Source organism: Oncorhynchus clarkii, chromosome 3, assembly GCF_045791955.1.
Source record: "Oncorhynchus clarkii lewisi isolate Uvic-CL-2024 chromosome 3, UVic_Ocla_1.0, whole genome shotgun sequence".
In the NCBI taxonomy this organism is placed as follows: Eukaryota; Metazoa; Chordata; class Actinopteri; order Salmoniformes; family Salmonidae; genus Oncorhynchus; species Oncorhynchus clarkii.
The window spans coordinates 74,873,487-74,895,717 of NC_092149.1; the positions used below are offsets into that span (position 1 = coordinate 74,873,487).

General features: G+C 44.0%; 1 protein-coding gene across 1 annotated transcript in view; it reads left to right on the plus strand.

The window, feature by feature from the left end:
* The window catches only part of LOC139386043 (retinitis pigmentosa 1-like 1 protein), a 34,809-nt gene that overhangs the window by 8,351 nt on the left and 4,227 nt on the right, over window positions 1-22,231 (plus strand). Inside the window, exons 8-13 of the mRNA XM_071131458.1 lie at window positions 11,838-11,993; window positions 12,112-12,236; window positions 12,310-12,528; window positions 13,754-14,255; window positions 14,372-14,460; window positions 21,714-21,779. Of these exons, the coding sequence (XP_070987559.1) occupies window positions 11,838-11,993; window positions 12,112-12,236; window positions 12,310-12,528; window positions 13,754-14,255; window positions 14,372-14,460; window positions 21,714-21,779 (1,157 nt within the window). The remainder of the gene's footprint in view (window positions 1-11,837; window positions 11,994-12,111; window positions 12,237-12,309; window positions 12,529-13,753; window positions 14,256-14,371; window positions 14,461-21,713; window positions 21,780-22,231) is intronic.

The window sequence follows — 22,231 nt, forward strand, 5'->3', positions numbered from 1 at the left end:
AAATTAACAGTTAACATTACACATACAGAGGTTTCAAAACAGTAAAGACATTGCAAATGTCATATTATATATATATACAGTGTTTTAACAATGTACAAATGGTTAAAGTACACAAGGGAAAATAAATAAGCATAAATATGGGTTGTATTTACAATGGTGTTTGTTCTTCACTGGTTGCCCTTTTCTTGTGGCAACAGGTCACAAATCTTGCTGCTGTGATGGCACACTGTGGAATTTCACCCAGTAGATATGGGAGTTTTTCAAATTTGAATTTGTTTTCGAATTCTTTGTGGATCTGTGTAATCTGAGGGAAATATGTCTCTCTAATATGGTCATACATTGGGCAGGAGGTTAGGAAGTGCAGCTCAGTTTCCACCTCATTTTGTGGGCAGTGAGCACATAGCCTGTCTTCTCTTGAGAGCCATGTCTGCCTACGGCGGCCTTTCTCAATAGCAAGGCTATGCTCACTGAGTCTGTACATAGTCAAAGCTTTCCTTAATTTTGGGTCAGTCACAGTGGTCAGGTATTCTGCCGCTGTGTACTCTCTGTTTAGGGCCAAATAGCATTCTAGTTTGCTCTGTTTTTTTGTTAATTCTTTCCAATGTGTCAAGTAATTATCTTTTTGTTTTCTCATGATTTGGTTGGGTCTAATTGTGCTGTTGTCCTGGGGCTCTGTAGGGTGTGTTTGTGTTTGTGAACAGAGCCCCAGGACCAGCTTGCTTAGGGGACTTTTCTCCAGGTTCATCTCTCTGTAGGTGATGGCTTTGTTATGGAAGGTTTGTGAATCACTTCCTTTTAGGTGGTTGTAGAATTTAACTGCTCTTTTCTGGATTTTGATAATTAGTGGGTATCGGCCTAATTCTGCTCTGCATGCATTATTTGGTGTTCTACGTTGTACACGGAGGATATTTTTGCAGAATTCTGCGTGCAGAGTCTCAATTTGGTGTTTGTCCCATTTTGTGAAGTCTTGGTTGGTGAGCGGACCCCAGACCTCACAACCATAAAGGGCAATGGGCTCTATGACTGATTCAAGTATTTTTAGCCAAATCCTAATTGGTATGTTGAAATTTATGTTTCTTTTGATGGCATAGAATGCCCTTCTTGCCTTGTCTCTCAGATCGTTCACAGCTTTGTGGAAGTTACCTGTGGCGCTGATGTTTAGGCCAAGGTATGTATAGTTTTTTGTGTGCTCTAGGGCAACAGTGTCTAGATTGAATTTGTATTTGTGGTCCTGGTGACTGGACCTTTTTTGGAACACCATTATTTTGGTCTTACTGAGATTTACTGTCAGGGCCCAGGTCTGACAGAATCTGTGCATAAGATCTAGGTGCTGCTGTAGGCCCTCCTTGGTTGGTGACAGAAGCACCAGATCATCGGCAAACAGCAGACATTTGACTTCGGATTCTAGCAGGGGGAGGCCGGGTGCTGCAGACTTTTCTAGTGCCCGCGCCAATTCGTTGATATATATGTTGAAGAGGGTGGGGCTTAAGCTGCATCCCTGTCTAACCCCACGACCCTGTGTGAAGAAATGTGTGTGTTTTTTGCCAATTTTAACCGCACACTTGTTGTTTGTGTACATGGATTTTATAATGTCGTATGTTTTACACCCAACACCACTTTCCATCAGTTTGTATAGCAGACCCTCATGCCAGATTGAGTCGAAGGCTTTTTTGAAATCAACAAAGCATGAGAAGACTTTGCCTTTGTTTTGGTTTGTTTGGTTGTCAATTAGGGTGTGCAGGGTGAATACATGGTCTGTTGTACGGTAATTTGGTAAAAAGCCAATTTGACATTTGCTCAGTACATTGTTTTCATTGAGGAAATGTACGAGTCTGCTGTTAATAATAATGCAGAGGATTTTCCCAAGGTTACTGTTGACACATATTCCACGGTAGTTATTGGGGTCAAATTTGTCTCCACTTTTGTGGATTGGGGTGATCAGTCCTTGGTTCCAAATATTGGGGAAGATGCCAGAGCTAAGTATGATGTTAAAGAGTTTTAGTATAGCCAATTGGAATTTGTTGTCTGTATATTTGATCATTTCATTGAGGATACCATCAACACCACCATTCTTTGTTATAGAGCCAAAAAGATTGGAGAAGTGGTTTACCCATACATCTCCATTTTGGATAGATAATTCTTCTTGTTGTTGTTTGTTTAGTGTTTTCCAATTTTCCCAGAAGTGGTTAGAGTCTATGGATTCTTCAATTGCATTGAGCTGATTTCTGACATGCTGTTCCTTCTTTTTCCGTAGTGTATTTCTGTATTGTTTTAGTGATTCACCATAGTGAAGGCGTAGACTCAGGTTTTCCGGGTCTCTATGTTTTTGGTTGGACAGGTTTCTCAATTTCTTTCTTAGATTTTTGCATTCTTCATCAAACCATTTGTCATTATTGTTAATTTTCTTCGGTTTTCTATTTGAGATTTTTAGATTTGATAGGGAAGCTGAGAGGTCAAATATACTGTTAAGATTTTCTACTGCCAAGTTTACACCTTCACTATTACAGCGGAACGTTTTACCCAGGAAATTGTCTAAAAGGGATTGAATTTGTTGTTGCCTAATTGTTTTTTGGTAGGTTTCCAAACTGCATTCCTTCCATCTATAGCATTTCTTAATGTTACTCAGTTCCTTTGGCTTTGATGCCTCATGATTGATTATTGCTCTGTTTAAGTAGACTGTGATTTTGCTGTGGTCTGATAGGGGTGTCAGTGGGCTGACTGTGAACGCTCTGAGAGACTCTGGGTTGAGGTCGGTGATAAAGTAGTCTACAGTACTACTGCCAAGAGATGAGCTATAGGTGTACCTACCATAGGAGTCCCCTCGAAGCCTACCGTTGACTATGTACATACCCAGCGTGCGACAGAGCTGCAGGAGTTGTGACCCGTTTTTGTTGGTTATGTTGTCATAGTTGTGCCTAGGGGGGCATATGTGGGAGGGAATGCTGTCACCTCCAGGCAGGTGTTTGTCCCCCTGTGTGCTTAGGGTGTCAGGTTCTTGTCCGGTTCTGGCATTTAGGTCGCCACAGACTAGTACATGTCCCTGGGCCTGGAAATGATTGATTTCCCCCTCCAGGATGGAGAAGCTGTCTTCATTAAAATATGGGGATTCTAGTGGGGGGATATAGGTATCACACAGGAGGACATTTTTCTCTGTTAGGATAATTTCCTTTTGAATTTCTAGCCAAATGTAAAATGTTCCTGTTTTGATTAATTTAATGGAGTGAGTTAGGTCTGCTCTATACCAAATTAGCATACCCCCTGAGTCCCTTCCCTGTTTCACACCTGGTAGTTTGGTGGATGGGACTACCAGCTCTCTGTAACCTAGAGGGCAACCAGTGGGTCCGTCTCCTCTATACCAGGTTTCTTGCAGGATGACAATGTCTGTATTACCGATTTCTTTGGTGAAGTCCGGGTTTCTGCTCTTTAGGCCAAAGGCAGATGACCTCAGGCCTTGGATATTCCAGGATAATATAGTGAAGGCTTTTTGTTCCATAGAGTGTCCAATGTTGTTGGTTGTGGTTTGGCCTCAGGCCAGTAAGTGTGAGCAGAGCCTGCTGAGCATCTGGTACATGCCATTGGCTTCGGCGAGTGTGAGAGTGGGGGTTGGGACTGTTTGCCCGCTCACTACCTGGGCGTATGTGTGGCTTCCATGTTGAGGCCCTCTTTGCGGGGGTGGGGTGCATGGGGTGGGCAGGAGTGGCATAGGTCTGATCTGAGGGGGCCTAAATGGGGTGTGGGCATGGTTGACGTGGGGGGGGGTGTTGATTGGTTGGGGTGGGGGTGTGGATGTGTCTGGGTGTACTGTGGTCTGGATGTAATTACTCTTGGCGTGGGTCCTCTATGTGTAGGTCCAGTAGGGGGTCCTGCAGATCTGGGAGGGTGTCTCGCTGGTCTGGATGGGGTGTCTATTGATCTGTTGCTCCTGTGTGAAGTGTTGGGGATACGTTTGAGAGCGATGTCCTTTAGAGTTCGGGCAAAGGTGGGCACTGCTGCCTTGTAGAGGTGGACCTGGTCATAGAGGCTGTTCAAGTCCAGGGTGGAGTGGTGGGCCAGGAAAACGTTTGGTTTTGAGGCACAGTCACGGGAAATACTTGCATTTACCCACTGTATTGTGGCAGGGTGGAAGTCTTTTCGTGGTAGCAGGGTGGAGATAACCACTTGTGCGTTGGGGAAAGTAGAAGAAGCCTTTTCAATCACTCCCTTCAGTGCTGTGGCCACTCTTTCCTGCTGTGCTCTCAAGTCGTTTGTTCCTGTGTGTATTATTATGTGGCTGGGTGAGCCTAGTTTGGCCTCAGACAGAAGGTCTAGGGCGCGCTGGGTGTTTGGACACCAGAGTTTAGACACACTGTGTTTGGGAAAAAGTTTTTTTTCTTCTATATATTTCCCATTTGAGTCCATAAGTAGTACAATCTGTGTCTTGTGTTTGTCCTCAGTGGGTGTGGGGGGGTTGTCAAAAGGGCTATCAGGGTGGCTGACAGGGGGGGTGCTCAGAGGGGGTGAGAGCCTCTGGGCTTGGGGTTCTTCATTTGTCTGTTCTGCTGTTATGTCGACTCTATGGTCAGGGTCTGGTGTGGACTGTTCTGCTGTGGTGTCGACTCTATGGTCAGGGTCTGGTGTGGACTGTTCTGCTGTGGTGTCGAGACTTTTGTTGGGTGCTGAGGTGGGCTGTTCTGCTGGCTTCTCTGTGGGGGTGGCCACCTCTCTAGTGGGTTGTTCTCTGTCACACGCCGTCCCCCTCAACTTCTCCTCCATCCCCCTCAACCTCTCCTCCACCAGCAGTCTGATACTCTCCTCTAGTGCTCTGTTCTGCTCCTCTTTCTCCTGTTGTATTTGTCTCACCACTGTCCAAAGTGCAGATATGTCTCTGTCCACCTCCAGCTCTCCGGGTCTGGTTAAGGGGCTGTTGTTGTGCTGGACTGTTGTCTGGGTCTGTGCTGACTGAAGTGTAATCACCTGCTGTTCCAGCTCCACCTGCCTTACCTCCAGCTGGGTGAATGTGTCCTTCATTTCAATAAGGGAGTGGTAATCTGTGCTGGGAGGTTGACTCTCCGCTGGGGGTTGCTCGTCTGTGGGGTTACATAATGAAGAGGTCTGGTCTGACCTGCTCTGTGTGGGGGTATCTTTATCAAGGGAGAGCTTCTCCTGCTGGGCTTTTTCTTTGATTAGGTGAAAGTCCAGCTGAAACTGTTTGGGGTTACCCTGTACCATTACTGTTCCGGACTTATAGATATTTATATTACCTGACTCAGAGTCCTCGTTATCAAGTATTCTGAGTTTCCACCCCTCGTTAACCCCCCCTCTCTTAACAAAGGGGTAGTGTGCTAATATGGCACTGTGCCATGCCAGGGGATGGTTTGTGTGGAAGATAAGGTTGCTGATGTTCCCATTTTTGTAATAGTCAGCAAAAAGTGTTTCTTGATTTTCCATAAGGAGCTTCTTCTTGTGGTCTTTTCTTGCCTTATCATTCTTTACATGCAAAGGGTACTGTATTTTAATTACCTCTGAACAGCGGGAGGGAGCTTCTAAGGCCTCTCCATTTGGTTGGGGTAGACTGTGTGACTCTCCTGCCATTGTTGGGCTAATGTGCTTTGACACCTCTCACTTGACACGTCAGTGCTAGTTGAAGCTGTATCAAGCTTGGCAGAATTATGTTAGAATTCAGTCCTTATAAAGTAATGTTGTGTATTTTTCTTCTTGGCTTTTGGAAATAAAATATCGTTTCAGACTAAACATTACTCACTCAGTTCCAGGTTGGATGGTGTTTTCAGGTTTCTGTTGTTTTCCAGAGAATTTGCTGTATAGGGTAATAAATCCTTGGTTGTTGTGAACTTTCCAGGTGATTCCGTAATTCCGTCCAAAATCAGGTAATAGGTTTTAAGTTTTGATTTGAAGTAGGGGTTATGTTGAAGAGGGTAGAATCCAGTATGTGTTCCTGACAAAAAATCCAAGTTTATCTAACTCCTAATCTATCTTTTTTAAAGAAAATGCTGAAAAATGCAGGAGCTCTGATCCTGACCTCTGCTCTGCTCTGCTCCTCTACACCTCTCTCTTCATCTACACCTATCTATCTCTCTCTTCCTCTATACCTCTCTATCTCTCTCTTCCTCTATACCTCTCTATCTCTCTCTTCCTCTACACCTCTATCTCTCTCTTCCTCTACACCTCTCTATCTCTCTCTTCCTCTATACCTCTCTATCTCTCTCTTCCTCTATACCTCTCTATCTCTCTCTTCCTCTCTATCTCTCTCTTCCTCTATACCTCTCTATCTCTCTCTTCCTCTATACCTCTATCTCTCTCTTCCTCTATACCTCTATCTCTCTCTTCCTCTATACCTCTATCTCTCTCTTCCTCTATACCTCTATCTCTCTCTTCCTCTGTACCTCTCTATCTCTCTCTTCCTCTATACCTCTCTCTCTTCCTCTATACCTCTCTCTCTTCCTCTATACCTCTCTCTCTTCCTCTATACCCCTCTCTCTTCCTCTATACCTCTCTCTCTTCCTCTATACCTCTCTCTCTTCCTCTATACCTCTATACCTCTCTATCTCTCTCTTCCTCTATACCTCTCTCTCTTCCTCTATACCCCTCTCTCTTCCTCTATACCCCTCTCTCTTCCTCTATACCTCTCTCTCTTCCTCTATACCTCTCTCTCTTCCTCTATACCTCTCTCTCTTCCTCTATACCTCTCTCTCTTCCTCTATACCTCTCTCTCTTCCTCTATACCTCTATACCTCTCTATCTCTCTCTTCCTCTATACCTCTCTCTCTTCCTCTATACCCCTCTCTCTTCCTCTATACCTCTCTCTCTTCCTCTATACCTCTCTCTCTTCCTCTATACCTCTCTCTCTTCCTCTATACCTCTATACCTCTCTATCTCTCTTTTCCTCTATACCTCTCTATCTCTCTCTTCCTCTATACTTCTCTCTCTTTCTCTCTTTCTCTCTCTACCTCTATACCTCTCTTTCTCTCTCTTTCTTTATACCCCTCTCTCTCTTTCTCTCTCTTTCTTTATACCTTTCTCTCTCTTCCTCCATACCTCTCTTTCTCTCTCTCTCTTGCTTCCTCTATACCTCTCTCTCTCTTGCTTCCTCTATACCTCTCTCTCTCTTGCTTCCTCTACACCTCTCTATCTCTCTCTTCCTCTATACCTCTATCTCTCTCTTCCTCTATACCTCTCTATCTCTCTCTTCCTCTCTATCTCTCCCTTCCTCTATACCTCTCTATCTCTCTCTTCCTCTATACCTCTATCTCTCTCTTCCTCTATACCTCTATCTCTCTCTTCCTCTATACCTCTATCTCTCTCTTCCTCTGTACCTCTCTATCTCTCTCTTCCTCTATACCTCTCTATCTCTCTCTTCCTCTACACCTCTATCTCTCTCTTCCTCTCTATCTCTCTCTTCCTCTATACCTCTCTATCTCTCTCTTCCTCTATACCTCTATCTCTCTCTTCCTCTATACCTCTATCTCTCTCTTCCTCTATACCTCTATCTCTCTCTTCCTCTATACCTCTATCTCTCTCTTCCTCTGTACCTCTCTATCTCTCTCTTCCTCTATACCTCTCTCTCTTCCTCTATACCTCTCTCTCTTCCTCTATACCTCTCTCTCTTCCTCTATACCCCTCTCTCTTCCTCTATACCTCTCTCTCTTCCTCTATACCTCTCTCTCTTCCTCTATACCTCTATACCTCTCTATCTCTCTCTTCCTCTATACCTCTCTCTCTTGCTTCCTCTATACCTCTCTCTCTCTTGCTTCCTCTATACCTCTCTCTCTCTTGCTTCCTCTATACCTCTCTATCTCTCTCTTTCTCTATACCTCTCTATCTCTCTCTTCCTCTATACCTCTCTATCTCTCTCTTCCTCTATACCCCTCTCTCTTTCTCTCTCTTTCTCTATACCTCTCTCTCTCTCTCTTTCTCTATACCTCTCTCTCTTTCTCTCTCTACCTCTATACCTCTCTATCGCTCTCTTCCTTTATACCTCTCTCTTCCTCTATACCTCTATCTCTCTCTTCCTTTATACCTCTATCTCTCTTCCTTTATACCTCTCTCTTCCTTTATACCTCTATCTCTCTCTTCCTCTACACCTCTCTATCTCTCTCTTCCTCTACACCTCTCTATCTCTCTCTTCCTCTACACCTCTCTATCTCTCTCTTCCTCTATACCTCTCTATCTCTCTCTTCCTCTATACCTCTCTATCTCTCTCTTCCTCTCTATCTCTCCCTTCCTCTATACCTCTCTATCTCTCTCTTCCTCTACACCTCTCTATCTCTCTCTTCCTCTACACCTCTATCTCTCTCTTCCTCTACACCTCTCTATCTCTCTCTTCCTCTATACCTCTCTATCTCTCTCTTCCTCTATACCTCTCTATCTCTCTCTTCCTCTCTATCTCTCCCTTCCTCTATACCTCTCTATCTCTCTCTTCCTCTATACCTCTATCTCTCTCTTCCTCTATACCTCTATCTCTCTCTTCCTCTATACCTCTATCTCTCTCTTCCTCTATACCTCTATCTCTCTCTTCCTCTGTACCTCTCTATCTCTCTCTTCCTCTATACCTCTCTCTCTTCCTCTATACCTCTCTCTCTTCCTCTATACCTCTCTCTCTTCCTCTATACCCCTCTCTCTTCCTCTATACCTCTCTCTCTTCCTCTATACCTCTCTCTCTTCCTCTATACCTCTATACCTCTCTATCTCTCTCTTCCTCTATACCTCTCTCTCTTCCTCTATACCCCTCTCTCTTCCTCTATACCCCTCTCTCTTCCTCTATACCCCTCTCTCTTCCTCTATACCTCTCTCTCTTCCTCTATACCTCTCTCTCTTCCTCTATACCTCTCTCTCTTCCTCTATACCTCTCTCTCTTCCTCTATACCTCTCTCTCTTCCTCTATACCTCTATACCTCTCTATCTCTCTCTTCCTCTATACCTCTCTCTCTTCCTCTATACCCCTCTCTCTTCCTCTATACCTCTCTCTCTTCCTCTATACCTCTCTCTCTTCCTCTATACCTCTCTCTCTTCCTCTATACCTCTATACCTCTCTATCTCTCTTTTCCTCTATACCTCTCTATCTCTCTCTTCCTCTATACTTCTCTCTCTTTCTCTCTTTCTCTCTCTACCTCTATACCTCTCTTTCTCTCTCTTTCTTTATACCCCTCTCTCTCTTTCTCTCTCTTTCTTTATACCTTTCTCTCTCTTCCTCCATACCTCTCTTTCTCTCTCTCTCTTGCTTCCTCTATACCTCTCTCTCTCTTGCTTCCTCTATACCTCTCTCTCTCTTGCTTCCTCTATACCTCTCTATCTCTCTCTTCCTCTATACCTCTCTATCTCTCTCTTCCTCTATACCTCTCTATCTCTCTCTTCCTCTATACCCCTCTCTCTTTCTCTCTCTTTCTCTATACCTCTCTCTCTCTCTCTTTCTCTATACCTCTCTCTCTTTCTCTCTCTACCTCTATACCTCTCTATCGCTCTCTTCCTTTATACCTCTCTCTTCCTCTATACCTCTATCTCTCTCTTCCTTTATACCTCTATCTCTCTCTTCCTTTATACCTCTCTCTTCCTTTATACCTCTATCTCTCTCTTCCTCTACACCTCTCTATCTCTCTCTTCCTCTACACCTCTCTATTTCTCTCTTCCTCTACACCTCTCTCTTCATCTACACCTATCTATCTCTCTCTTCCTCTACACCTCTCTATCTCTCTTTTCCTCTACACCTCTCTATCTCTCTCTTCCTTTATACCTCTCTATCTATCTTCCTCTATACCTCTCTATCTCTTCCTCTATACCTCTCTATCTCTCTCTTCCTCTACACCTCTCTATCTCTCTCTTCCTCTACACCTCTATCTCTCTCTTCCTCTACACCTCTCTATCTCTCTCTTCCTCTATACCTCTCTATCTCTCTCTTCCTCTATACCTCTCTATCTCTCTCTTCCTCTCTATCTCTCCCTTCCTCTATACCTCTCTATCTCTCTCTTCCTCTATACCTCTATCTCTCTCTTCCTCTATACCTCTATCTCTCTCTTCCTCTGTACCTCTCTATCTCTCTCTTCCTCTATACCTCTCTCTCTTCCTCTATACCTCTCTCTCTTCCTCTATACCCCTCTCTCTTCCTCTATACCTCTCTCTCTTCCTCTATACCTCTCTTTCTTCCTCTATACCTCTATACCGCTCTATCTCTCTCTTCCTCTATACCTCTCTCTCTTCCTCTATACCCCTCTCTCTTCCTCTATACCCCTCTCTCTTCCTCTATACCTCTCTCTCTTCCTCTATACCTCTCTCTCTTCCTCTATACCTCTCTCTCTTCCTCTATACCTCTCTCTCTTCCTCTATACCTCTCTCTCTTCCTCTATACCTCTATACCTCTCTATCTCTCTCTTCCTCTATACCTCTCTCTCTTCCTCTATACCCCTCTCTCTTCCTCTATACCTCTCTCTCTTCCTCTATACCTCTCTCTCTTCCTCTATACCTCTCTCTCTTCCTCTATACCTCTATACCTCTCTATCTCTCTCTTCCTCTATACTTCTCTCTCTTTCTCTCTTTCTCTCTCTACCTCTCTACCTCTCTTTCTCTCTCTTTCTTTATACCCCTCTCTCTCTTTCTCTCTCTTTCTTTATACCTTTCTCTCTTCCTCCATACCTCTCTATCTCTCTCTCTCTTGCATCCTCTATACCTCTCTCTCTTGCTTCCTCTATACCTCTCTCTCTCTTACTTCCTCTATACCTCTCTATCTCTCTCTTCCTCTATACCTCTCTATCTCTCTCTTCCTCTATACCTCTCTATCTCTCTTCCTCTATACCTCTCTATCTCTCTCTTCCTCTATACCTCTCTATCTCTCTCTTCCTCTATACCCCTCTCTCTTTCTCTCTCTTTCTCTATACCTCTCTCTCTCTCTCTCTTTCTCTATACCTCTCTATCTTTCTCTCTCTACCTCTATACCTCTCTATCGCTCTCTTCCTTTATACCTCTCTCTTCCTCTATACCTCTATCTCTCTCTTCCTTTATACCTCTATCTCTCTCTTCCTTTATACCTCTATCTCTCTCTTCCTCTACACCTCTCTATCTCTCTCTTCCTCTACACCTCTCTATTTCTCTCTTCATCTACACCTCTCTATCTCTCTCTTCCTCTACACCTCTCTATCTCTCTCTTCCTCTATACCTCTCTATCTCTCTCTTCCTCTATACCTCTCTCTCTTCCTCTATACCTCTCTCTCTTCCTCTATACCTCTCTCTCTTCCTCTATACCTCTCTCTCTTTCTCTATACCTCTCTCTCTTCCTCTATACCTCTCTCTCTCTCTCTTTCTCTCTCTCTCTCTCTCTTGCTTCCTCTATACCTCTCTCTCTCTCTCTCTCTCTCTCTTGCTTCCTCTATACCTCTCTCTCTCTCTTTCTCTCTCTCTCTTGCTTCCTCTATACCTCTCTCTCTCTCTCTCTCTCTCTCTCCCTCTCTCTTGCTTCTTCTATACCTCGCTCTCTCTCTCTCTCGCCATCTCTCTCTTGCTGCCTCTATACCTCTCTCTCTCTCTCTCTTGCTTCCTCTATACCTCTCTCTCTCTCTCTCTTGCTTCCTCTATACCTCTCTCTCTCTCTCTCTTGCTTCCTCTATACCTCCCTCTCTCTCTCTCTCTCTCTTGCTTCCTCTATACCTCTCTCTCTCTCTCTCTTGCTTCCTCTATACCTCTCTCTCTTTCTCTCCCTTCCTCTATACCTCTCTCTCTCTCTTCCTCTATACCTCTCTCTCTCTCTTCCTCTATACCTCTCTCTTCCTCTATACCTTTATACCTCTCTCTCTCTCTCTTGCTTCCTCTATACCTCTCTATCTCTCTCTCTCTCTTGCTTCCTCTCCGTGTTCCAGAGGAGGATGTGTACACGTTTGGGCGGGGTCAGCATGGTCAGCTGGGGCACGGGACCTTCCTGTTCGAAGCACATCTGCCCAAAGCACTGGTCCACTTCCGAAACGGCAGAGTCAGTCACGTCACCTGTGGAGAAAACCACACTGCTGTGATCACAGGCAAGCTTCTATTCTACTCTAATATATTCTACTAAGTATACACTGTTGAATAGAAGTTGTCATGCAGACATTTGAAACCTGAGCATGTTCCATTGAGAGCCCATGTCTCACCCTCCAGACAGTGGGATTCTGTACACCTTTGGGGACGGTCGCCATGGTAAACTAGGACTGGGGGAAGAGAACTTCACCAACCAGTTCAGACCAACACTGTGCCCACGCTTCCTCAAATACAGTGTCCAGTCAGTGAGTCAAGCTGTGTGGGTTTGTGTGTGTTAGTGTGTTTTTGCACGTGCTAATACTGTGCATGTGTGTCCAGGTGGCAGGTGGCAGCTCTCACATGCTGGTGCTGGCTATGCCCAGACCCCCAGAGGTTGAGGAAGTGGTGATAGAGGAAGATGACGTCACAGAGACCATTCTGGAGACTCTGGAAACCTACACTGAGCTGCTCATGATGGATCCCTCCCTCCTCATGTCCAACCCACCGACTGCACCTCCTCTCTGGACCCTGTCTGCTAGGGCCCGCCGCAGGGAGAGGGTGAGCACTGGGCCACAACATCAGAAAGTTTCAGAAAGGAGAACTGGAGTGTTGATTACAAGGAGTGACAGAGTTGTGGTGTTTGGTTGCCTTCACTAGGGAGCAGTGTTGCGTCACATTTCTGCAGAGAAACTGTATAAAATGATGAGACGGTCTCTGCCCAGCAATGGAAGTCGTTATCGTGAAGGCGTAAAGGCAGGTGGGTGGATGCGAGATCAGGAGGGACATTCTAGCCAATGAAAGGGCAGATGTGTGTGAACAACATGCACAACTCCAATATAAAATATATTTTCTCAAAGCTGCCGAGATGCCACGTTCAGCCACTTATTTTAGTAACAATCTAAACATTACTAAACTTCAATTCGATCAAATAAGTCTCACGTAGCAAATTAACAATCATATTTTTTGTTGACCAAATCTGAAACTTTCTCTTAGCCTTTGATCCCCACTTGGTCTGCTGTGTGTTTACATCCCTGTTAGTGAGCTATTCTCTTTTGCCAAGATGATCCTTCCACCTGACAGGTGTGGCAAATCAAGAAGCTGATTAATAAACAGCATGCTCATTACACAGGTGCACCTTGTGCTGGGGGCAATAAAAGACCACTCTAAAATTTGCAGTTACTCTAAAATTTGCAGTTTTGTCACACGACACAATGCCACAGATGTCTCAAGTTTTGAGGGAGTGTGCAATTGGCATGCTGACTGCAGGAATGTACACCAGAGCTGAAGCCAGAGAAGTGAACATTCACTCTACCATAAGCCGCCTCAAATGTAGATAATTTGGCAGTACCTCAAACTGGCCTTACAACCACAGACCTTGTGTAACCACGCCAGCCCAGGACCTCCACATCAAGCTTCTTCACCTGCTGGATCGTCTGAGACCAGCCACCCAGACAGCTGATGAAATTGAGGATTATTTCGGTCTGTAATAAGCACTTTTGTGGGGGAAAACTAATTCTGATTGGCAGGTCCTGGCTCCCCAGTGGGTGGGCCTGGCTCCCCAGTGGATGGGTCTGATTACTAAGTGGGTGGGCCTATGCCCTCCCAGACCCACCCATGGCCGCACTCCTGTCCAGTCATGTGAAATCCATAGATTAGGGCCTAATGAATTTATTTCAATTGATTGAATTCCTTATTTGAACTGTAACTCAGTAAAATCATTGAAATTGTTGCATGTTGCGTTTATATTTTTGTTCAGTTTACTTTTCTGTGTGGTCTGTTTCAGGAGTGTTCTCCAGAGCAGTTTGGCCAGATGTTCCGTAACCTTCCTCCTCTGATGTCTGGCTTCTTCAACACCTCCCTTCCCGTGTCCAGGAACATCCGCATCTCCAGAACACCATGTAAAGACCCCTCCACCTCCTCACTGTCTTCCAATCCCTCCTCAAACAACGCCCCCAGTCCCTCTCTGTCACTCAAACCCAGAGGCAAACCCCCTTTAACACCATCACGGTCACCCCAATTCACATTCCCAGACCCTCCCAGCCTTTCACTCTCCTCAAAGTCCAGCCCTAAGAAGAAGAAGCCCACCCTTTCAAAATCACCTAAATCTACATCTAAAGAACCCAGTAGCCCCTCACAGTCCTTCATATTCATGCCTAAACTCATCCCCGACCCCACACTGTCCCCTAAAACCCCCTTTAAAAAGCCCACAGATTACAACCAATCCCCCAAAACGCTGTCTAAGGGGCACCCAAGCCCTTCTCGGAGTCCCACCTCACCACAGACAGGTACGGTAGTTGAATCCTGTCTTTCCTTTTCGCAAAACTATATGGCCACAAGCTGTAGGCATAACTGCGACCCATATTCTATGACCTATCCCAGTGTTCTCTGTGTGTTTTTACAGATAGGAACGAGGACACAGTGACAGAAGCCCCTGACAGCCTGATGCTCATTGAGAATATGGAGGATGAAAAGGACACGTTGTCAAACCTGGTGAGTACAGCGGATTTATTATAACATATTATAATGTGTACTTCAGTGCCTTTTAGAACGTATCCATACCCCTTGACTTATTCCACATTTTGTTGTTTCAGCCAGAATTCAAAATGGATTAAATATATATTTTATCACCCATCTACACACAATACCCCATAATGACAAAGTGAAAACATGTTTTTTTTAAAAACTTTTAGCAAAAGTATTGAAAATTAAATAAAGAAATATCTAATTTACATAATGTTAGAATCACCTTTGACAGCGATTACAGCAGACTCACAGCGATCACAGCTGTGAGTCTTTCTGGGTAAATCTCTAAGAGCTTTACACACCTGGATTGTACAATATTTGCACAATATTATTTTTTAAATTCTTCAAGCTCTGTCAAGTTGGTTGTTGATCATTGCTAGACAGCCATTTTTAAGTCTTGCCATAGATTTAAGCCAATTTAAGTCAAAACTGTAACTCGGCCACTCATTCAATGTCGTCTTGGTAAGCAGTGTAGATTTGACTTTGTCTCAGGTTATTGTCCTGCTGAAAGGTCAATTTGTTTCCCAGTATCTGTTGGAAAGCAGACTGAACCAGGTTTTCCTCTAGGATTTTGCCTGTACTTAGCTCTATTCCATTTATTTTTATCCTAAAAAAAAACTCTATGGTCCTTGCCGATGACAAGCATATCCATAACATGTTGCAGCCACCACCATGTTTGAAAATATGAAGAGTGGTACTCAGTGATGTGTTGTGTTGGATTTGCCCCAAACAGAACACTTTCTATTCAGAACATAAAGTTCATTTCTTTGCCACTTTTATTTTTATTCTGTACAGGCTTCCTTCCACTCTGTCATTTAGGTTAGTATTTTAGAGTAACTACAATGTTTTTGATTTATCCTCAGTTTTGTCCTATCACAAGTTAGCCTAGTGGTTAGAGTGTTGGACTAGTAACTGGAAGGTTGCAAGATTGAATCCCTGAGCTGACAAGGTAAAAATCTGTCATTCTGACCCTGAACAAGGCAGAGTTGAAGTTGGAAGTTTACATACATTAACAGGCTGATTACACCGCTCGTGTCTCGTGCGCTGCAAAATATATTTAGAAATGTGTTTTTCAATTATTGCCTGTTCCTAGGCCGTCATTGAAAATAAGAATTTGTTCTTAACTGACTTGCCTAGTTAAATAAAAGTAAAATAAAATAAATAAATAAACTCTGTAACTGTTTTAAAGTCACCATTGGCCTCATGGTGAAATTCATGAGTGGTTTCCTTCCTCTCCGGCAACTGAGTTAGGAAGGATGCCTGTATCTTTGTAATGACTGGGTGTATATTCAATGTCTGCTTTAAAAAAATAAAAATAAAATATATATATATATATATATATATATATATATATATATATATAAAATCATCTACCAATCAGATCCCGTCTTAGCGAGGCATTGGAAAAACCTCCCAGGTCTTTGCTGTGTTTGAAATTCAGTCCTCGACTGAGGGACCTAACAGATAATGTTAGGTATACCCCGGGAGTCAGAGAGCAGGTACAGAAGGTGAGTTTAATACGGAACAGATACAAAAGCACAAACATGGGAAGTATACTGAACGTGAGAGACAATCAATAACACCTAAGGACTGATGAACACAGAGGGCTAAATAAAGGGGACGTAATGAAGTCCAGGTGTGCCTAATGATGAGGCGCAGGTGTGCGTAATGATGAGGCGCAGGTGTGCGTAACGATGAGGCGCAGGTGTGCGTAACGATGATGCGCAGGTGTGCGTAACGATGAGGCGCAGGTGTGCATAACGATGAGGCGCAGGTGTGCATAACGATGAGGCGCAGGTGTGCGTAACGATGAGGCGCAGGTGTGCGTAACGATGAGGCGCAGGTGTGCGTAACGATGAGGCGCAGGTGTGCGTAACGATGGGGCGCAGGTGTGCGTAACGATGAGGCGCAGGTGTGCGTAACGATGAGGCGCAGGTGTGCGTAACGATGAGGCGCAGGTGTGCGTAACGATGGGGCGCAGGTGTGCGTAACGATGGGGCGCAGGTGTGCGTAACGATGAGGCGCAGGTGTGCGTAACGATGAGGCGCAGGTGTGCGTAACGATGAGGCGCAGGTGTGCGTAACGATGAGGCGCAGGTGTGCGTAACGATGAGGCGCAGGTGTGCGTAACGATGGGGCGCAGGTGTGCGTAACGATGGGGCGCAGGTGTGCGTAACGATGGGGCGCAGGTGTGCGTAATGATGGGTGGCCAGGACCGGTGGTTAGTAAACCGCCGATGTCGAGCGGTGGAGCGGGAGTAGACATGAAAGGTATGGGGTACAGAGATGAGCTAGTCATTCAAAGATCATGTTAAATACTTTTATGGCACACAGAGTCCATGCAACATATTATGTGACTTGTTAAGCACATTTTTGATCCTGAACTTATTTAGGCTTGCCTCTAAGGGGTTGAATATTTATTGACTTTTTATTCATTTGTCAACATTTCTAAAAACATAATTCCATTCGGACACTTTTTAAATTCAGGCTGTAACGCAACAACATGTGGAAAAAGTCAAGGAGTGTGAAAACTTTCTGAAGGCAGTGTATCTGTTATAGATCTGTATGTGTTATAGATCTGTATGTGTTATAGATCTGTATGGGTTATAGATCTGTATTGGTTATAGATCTGTATGTGTCATAGATCTGTATGTGTCATAGATCTGTATGTGTTGTAGATATGTATGTGTTATAGATCTGTATGTGTTATGTGTTATAGATCTGTATGTGTTATGTGTTATAGATCTGTATCTGTTATAGATCTGTATGTGTTATAGATCTGTATGTGTTATAGATCTGTATGGGTTATAGATCTGTATTGGTTATAGATCTGTATGTGTCATAGATCTGTATGTGTCATAGATCTGTATGTGTTATAGATATGTATGTGTTATAGATCTGTATGTGTTATGTGTTATAGATCTGTATGTGTTATAGCTCTGTATGTGTTATAGATCTGTATGTGTTATAGATCTGTATGTGTTATGTGTTATAGATCTGTATGTGTTATGTGTTATAGATCTGTATGTGTCATAGATCTGTATGTGTTATGTGTTATAGATCTGTATGTGTCATAGATCTGTATGTGTTATGTGTTATAGATCTGTATGTGTTATAGATCTGTATGTGTTATAGATCTGTATGTGTTATGTGTTATAGATCTGTATGTGTCATAGATCTGTATGTGTTATAGATCTGTATGTGTTATAGATCTGTATGTGTTATGTGTTATAGATCTGTATGTGTTATGTTTTATAGATCTGTATGTGTCATAGATCTGTATGTGTTATAGATCTGTATGTGTTATGTGTTATAGATCTGTATGTGTTATAGATCTGTATGTGTCATAGATCTGAATGTGTTATAGATCTGTATGTGTCATAGATCTGTATGTGTTATAGATCTGTATGTGTTATAGATCTGTATGTGTTATGTGTTATAGATCTGTATGTGTTATAGATCTGTATGTGTTATAGATCTGTATGTGTCATAGATCTGTATGTGTTATAGATCTGTATGTGTTATAGATCTGTATCTGTTATAGATCTGTATCTGTTATAGATCTGTATGTGTTATAGATCTGTATGTGTCATAGATCTGTATGTGTTATAGATCTGTATGGGTTATAGTTCTGTATGGGTTATAGATCTGTATGGGTTATAGATCTGTATGGGTTATAGATCTGTATGTGTTATAGATCTGTATGTGTTATGTGTTATAGATCTGTATGTGTTATATATCTGTATGGGTTATAGATCTGTATGGGTTATAGATCTGTATGGGTTATAGATCTGTATGTGTTATAGATCTGTATGTGTTATAGATCTGTATGTGTTATAGATCTGTATGTGTTATAGATCTGTATGTGTTATGTGTTATAGATCTGTATGTGTTATAGATCTGTATGTGTCATAGATCTGTATGTGTTATAGATCTGTATGGGTTATAGATCTGTATGGGTTATAGATCTGTAGGTGTTATAGATCTGTATGTGTTGTAGATCTGTATGTGTTATAGATCTGTATGGGTTATAGATCTGTATGTGTTATAGATCTGTATGTGTATTAGGTTTGCTGTCTTGCTATGGTCAGGTATGTGGGCTCCATGACTTTGGCCTATGATCAGAATGGCTCATTACTTTGGTCTAGGTTGTAAAGTTACAGTAACTTCCCCAAAAATATCAGGTTTTCTAGAAATCTTGGTTGGAGGATTCCGGATTCCTGCTTATTCAAATCAAATCACATTTTACTTGTCACATGCGCCTTCACGTGAAATGACCTTACATTTCCTTACACGCACGTTTACATACACTCAATTAGTATTTGGTAGCATTGCTTTTAAATTGTTTAACTTGGGTCAAACGTTTTGGGTATCATTCCACAAGCTTCCCACAATAAGTTGGGTGAATTTTGTCCCATTCCTCCTGACAGAGCTGGTGTAATGGAGTCAGGTTTGATGGCCACTCCAATACCTTGACCCTGTTGTCCTTAAACCATTTTGCCACAACTTTGGAAGTATGCTTGCGACCAAGCTGTAACTTCCGTAATCGTAAATAAGAATTTGTTCTTAACTGACTTGCCTAGTTAAATAAAGGTTACACACACACTCACAAACCACACTGACCAAAAGGTATTTTGTTGGCATTTACCAGTAAAACATAATCAAAGCCTATTTCTTGTGAATGGGGGTGTGTTCGGCCCTCCTTTTCCTGTAGTCCACGATCATCTGCTTTGTCTTGCCTTATTGAGGGAGAGGTTGTTGTCCTGGCACCACACTGCCAGGTCTCTGACCTCCTCCCTATAGGCTGTCTCATCGTTGTCAGTGATCAGGTCTACCACCGTTGTCATCAGCAAACTTAATGATGGTGTTGGAGTCGTGCTCAACCACGCAGTCGTCTGTCTCTCCGTCTGTCTCTCCATCCATCTCTCCCTCTGTCTCTCTTCATCTGTCTCTCTGTCTGTCTCTGCGTCTGTCTCTGCGTCTGTCTCTGCGTCTGTCTCTCCGTCTGTCTCTGCGTCTGTCTCTGCGTCTGTCTCTCCGTCTGTCTCTGCGTCTGTCTCTGCGTCTGTCTCTCCGTCTGTCTCTGCGTCTGTCTCTCCGTCTGTCTCTGCGTCTGTCTCTCCGTCTGTCTCTGCGTCTGTCTCTCCGTCTGTCTCTCCGTCTGTCTCTGCGTCTGTCTCTACGTCTGTCTCTGCGTCTGTCTCTGCGTCTGTCTCTGCGTCTGTCTCTCCGTCTGTCTCTGCGTCTGTCTCTCCGTCTGTCTCTGCGTCTGTCTCTCCGTCTGTCTCTGCGTCTGTCTCTCCGTCTGTCTCTCCGTCTGTCTCTGCGTCTGTCTCTACGTCTGTCTCTGCGTCTGTCTCTGCGTCTGTCCCTGCGTCTGTCTCTGCGTCTGTCTCTCCGTCTGTCTCTGCGCCTGTCTCTGCGTCTGTCTCTGTGTCTGTCTCTCCGTCTGTCTCTGCGTCTGTCTCTGCGTCTGTCTCTCCGTCTGTCTCTCCGTCTGTCTCTGCGTCTGTCTCTGCGTCTGTCTCTCCGTCTGTCTCTGCGTCTGTCTCTCCGTCTGTCTCTGCGTCTGTCTCTCCGTCTGTCTCTGCGTCTGTCTCTCCGTCTGTCTCTCCGTCTGTCTCTGCGTCTGTCTCTACGTCTGTCTCTGCGTCTGTCTCTGCGTCTGTCCCTGCGTCTGTCTCTGCGTCTGTCTCTCCGTCTGTCTCTGCGCCTGTCTCTGCGTCTGTCTCTGTGTCTGTCTCTCCGTCTGTCTCTGCGTCTGTCTCTCCGTCTGTCTCTGCGTCTGTCTCTGCGTCTGTCTCTCCGTCTGTCTCTGCGTCTGTCTCTGCGTCTGTCTCTCCGTCTGTCTCTGCGTCTGTCTCTGCGTCTGTCTCTGCGTCTGTCTCTCTGTCTGTCTCTGCGTCTGTCTCTGCGTCTGTCTCTGTCTGTCTCTGCGTTTGTCTCTGCGTTTGTCTCTGCGTCTGTCTCTCCGTCTGTCTCTGCGTCTGTCTCTGCGTCTGTCTCTGCGTCTGTCTCTGCGTCTGTCTCTCCGTCTGTCTCTGCGTCTGTCTCTGCGTCTGTCTCTCCGTCTGTCTCTCCATCTGTCTCTGCGTCTGTCTCTCCGTCTGTCTCTCCGTCTGTCTCTCCGTCTGTCTCCTGCTCATTTGCTTTTCCAAGAACACATGTCTTAAATCTCCTGTTGCAGCTTCAGTGCAAATGGGTTTGAGTTTAATCGCTGTCCCTGCCGCCATTCTTCTCATGAACATACACACACGTAATTACACACACACACACACACACACACACACACACACACACACACACACACACACACACACACACACACACACTCCTCCTGGCTCATAGCTAATCCGTAGTGTTGACGTGACTGGGATGTCGACACACTTCACGCCCATCTTTCCATGACTCCTGCTGAGGGAGACTGTGAGGGAGTATCCCAACACTGTTTTTACTGATACATGCACAACGTTTTCAACATCTTCATCGTGGTCTTCATCGGCCTACTCTTGTTGCAGCACACAGTGAAACCCAGCAGTGTGAACAACCCGACATGGAGGAGAGAAAGCAGATAGAAAAACACATGATGCTGGGAAGACCAATGCTGGGAAGACCAGGCATTTATTTTTGTTGTGCTGCCTCTCCCATGCACTTTAGTTCATTCTATACACAGAACCGCTAGGGTGTCTTGTGTGCTATGAGCCTGTGTGTATACTGTACGTGCATACGTGTTTCATCCATTCCATAGAGACTCTCTGAGGTGTAATACGTGAGGAGTTTGGCACCCGATGATGAAGGTGGATGTGTTAATGGACTGAATGGAAAGGCTTCTAATAAAGGTTGCCGTGGCAATGAGCGAATCGGTCTGCTTTTGCATAACACCTCAATACCCTCTCATTAACTTGGATTATAATTTATTTCCAGCAGGGATGGGGGGAACAAATAGATGAATTTCATCGTCACTTGTCGTAGTTCTTCCTACCAGCCTCTGATTTTTATTCTGTTATGCAGTTCTTATACAGGCTCATGTTTGCCTGCAGGAAAGCTGACTACCCACACTTGTTTACATTCCTGATGGAAGGAAGGTTCTGGCTTTTGTGTTGTAACCCTTTATAGTTGTTTCATGTAAGAGCTTGTATGTAGGTTATTAACGTATCTCAACATAGTTAAATGGGATGTTGAGTTTGGTTGTGAGACTTGTGTCCCGTTCTCTTTGAGGCAGGTATCACTATCGAGAGGAGATTCTGGCGATGAGACTGGGACTACCTCTGCAGAGCAGAAGGATAAGGTATGTTAGTGTATTTACTATAAGGGGCAGGAAAGAAGGACTGGCATCTACATGTCTGTCTTCCTTTCTCCTTTATTTCACTGTACATTTGGCTCCTTTATTCTGCTTTACACTTTACTGTATTCTCTTTACTGTATTCTCTTTACTGTATTCTCTTTACTGTATTCTCTTTACTGTATTCTCTTTACTGTATTCTCTTTACTGTATTCTCTTCCTGTTTCAAATCCTTACCCTCTGAATATTCTCTTTACTGTATTCTCTTTACTGTATTCTCTTTACTGTATTCTCTTTACTGTATTCTCTTTACTGTATTCTCTTTACTGTATTCTCTTCCTGTTTCAAATCCTTACCCTCTGAATATTCTCTTTACTGTATTCTCTTCCTGTTTCAAATCCTTCTCTCTTTCTTCCTTACCCTCTGAATATTCTCTCTCTTTGCAAAATGTTACTCTC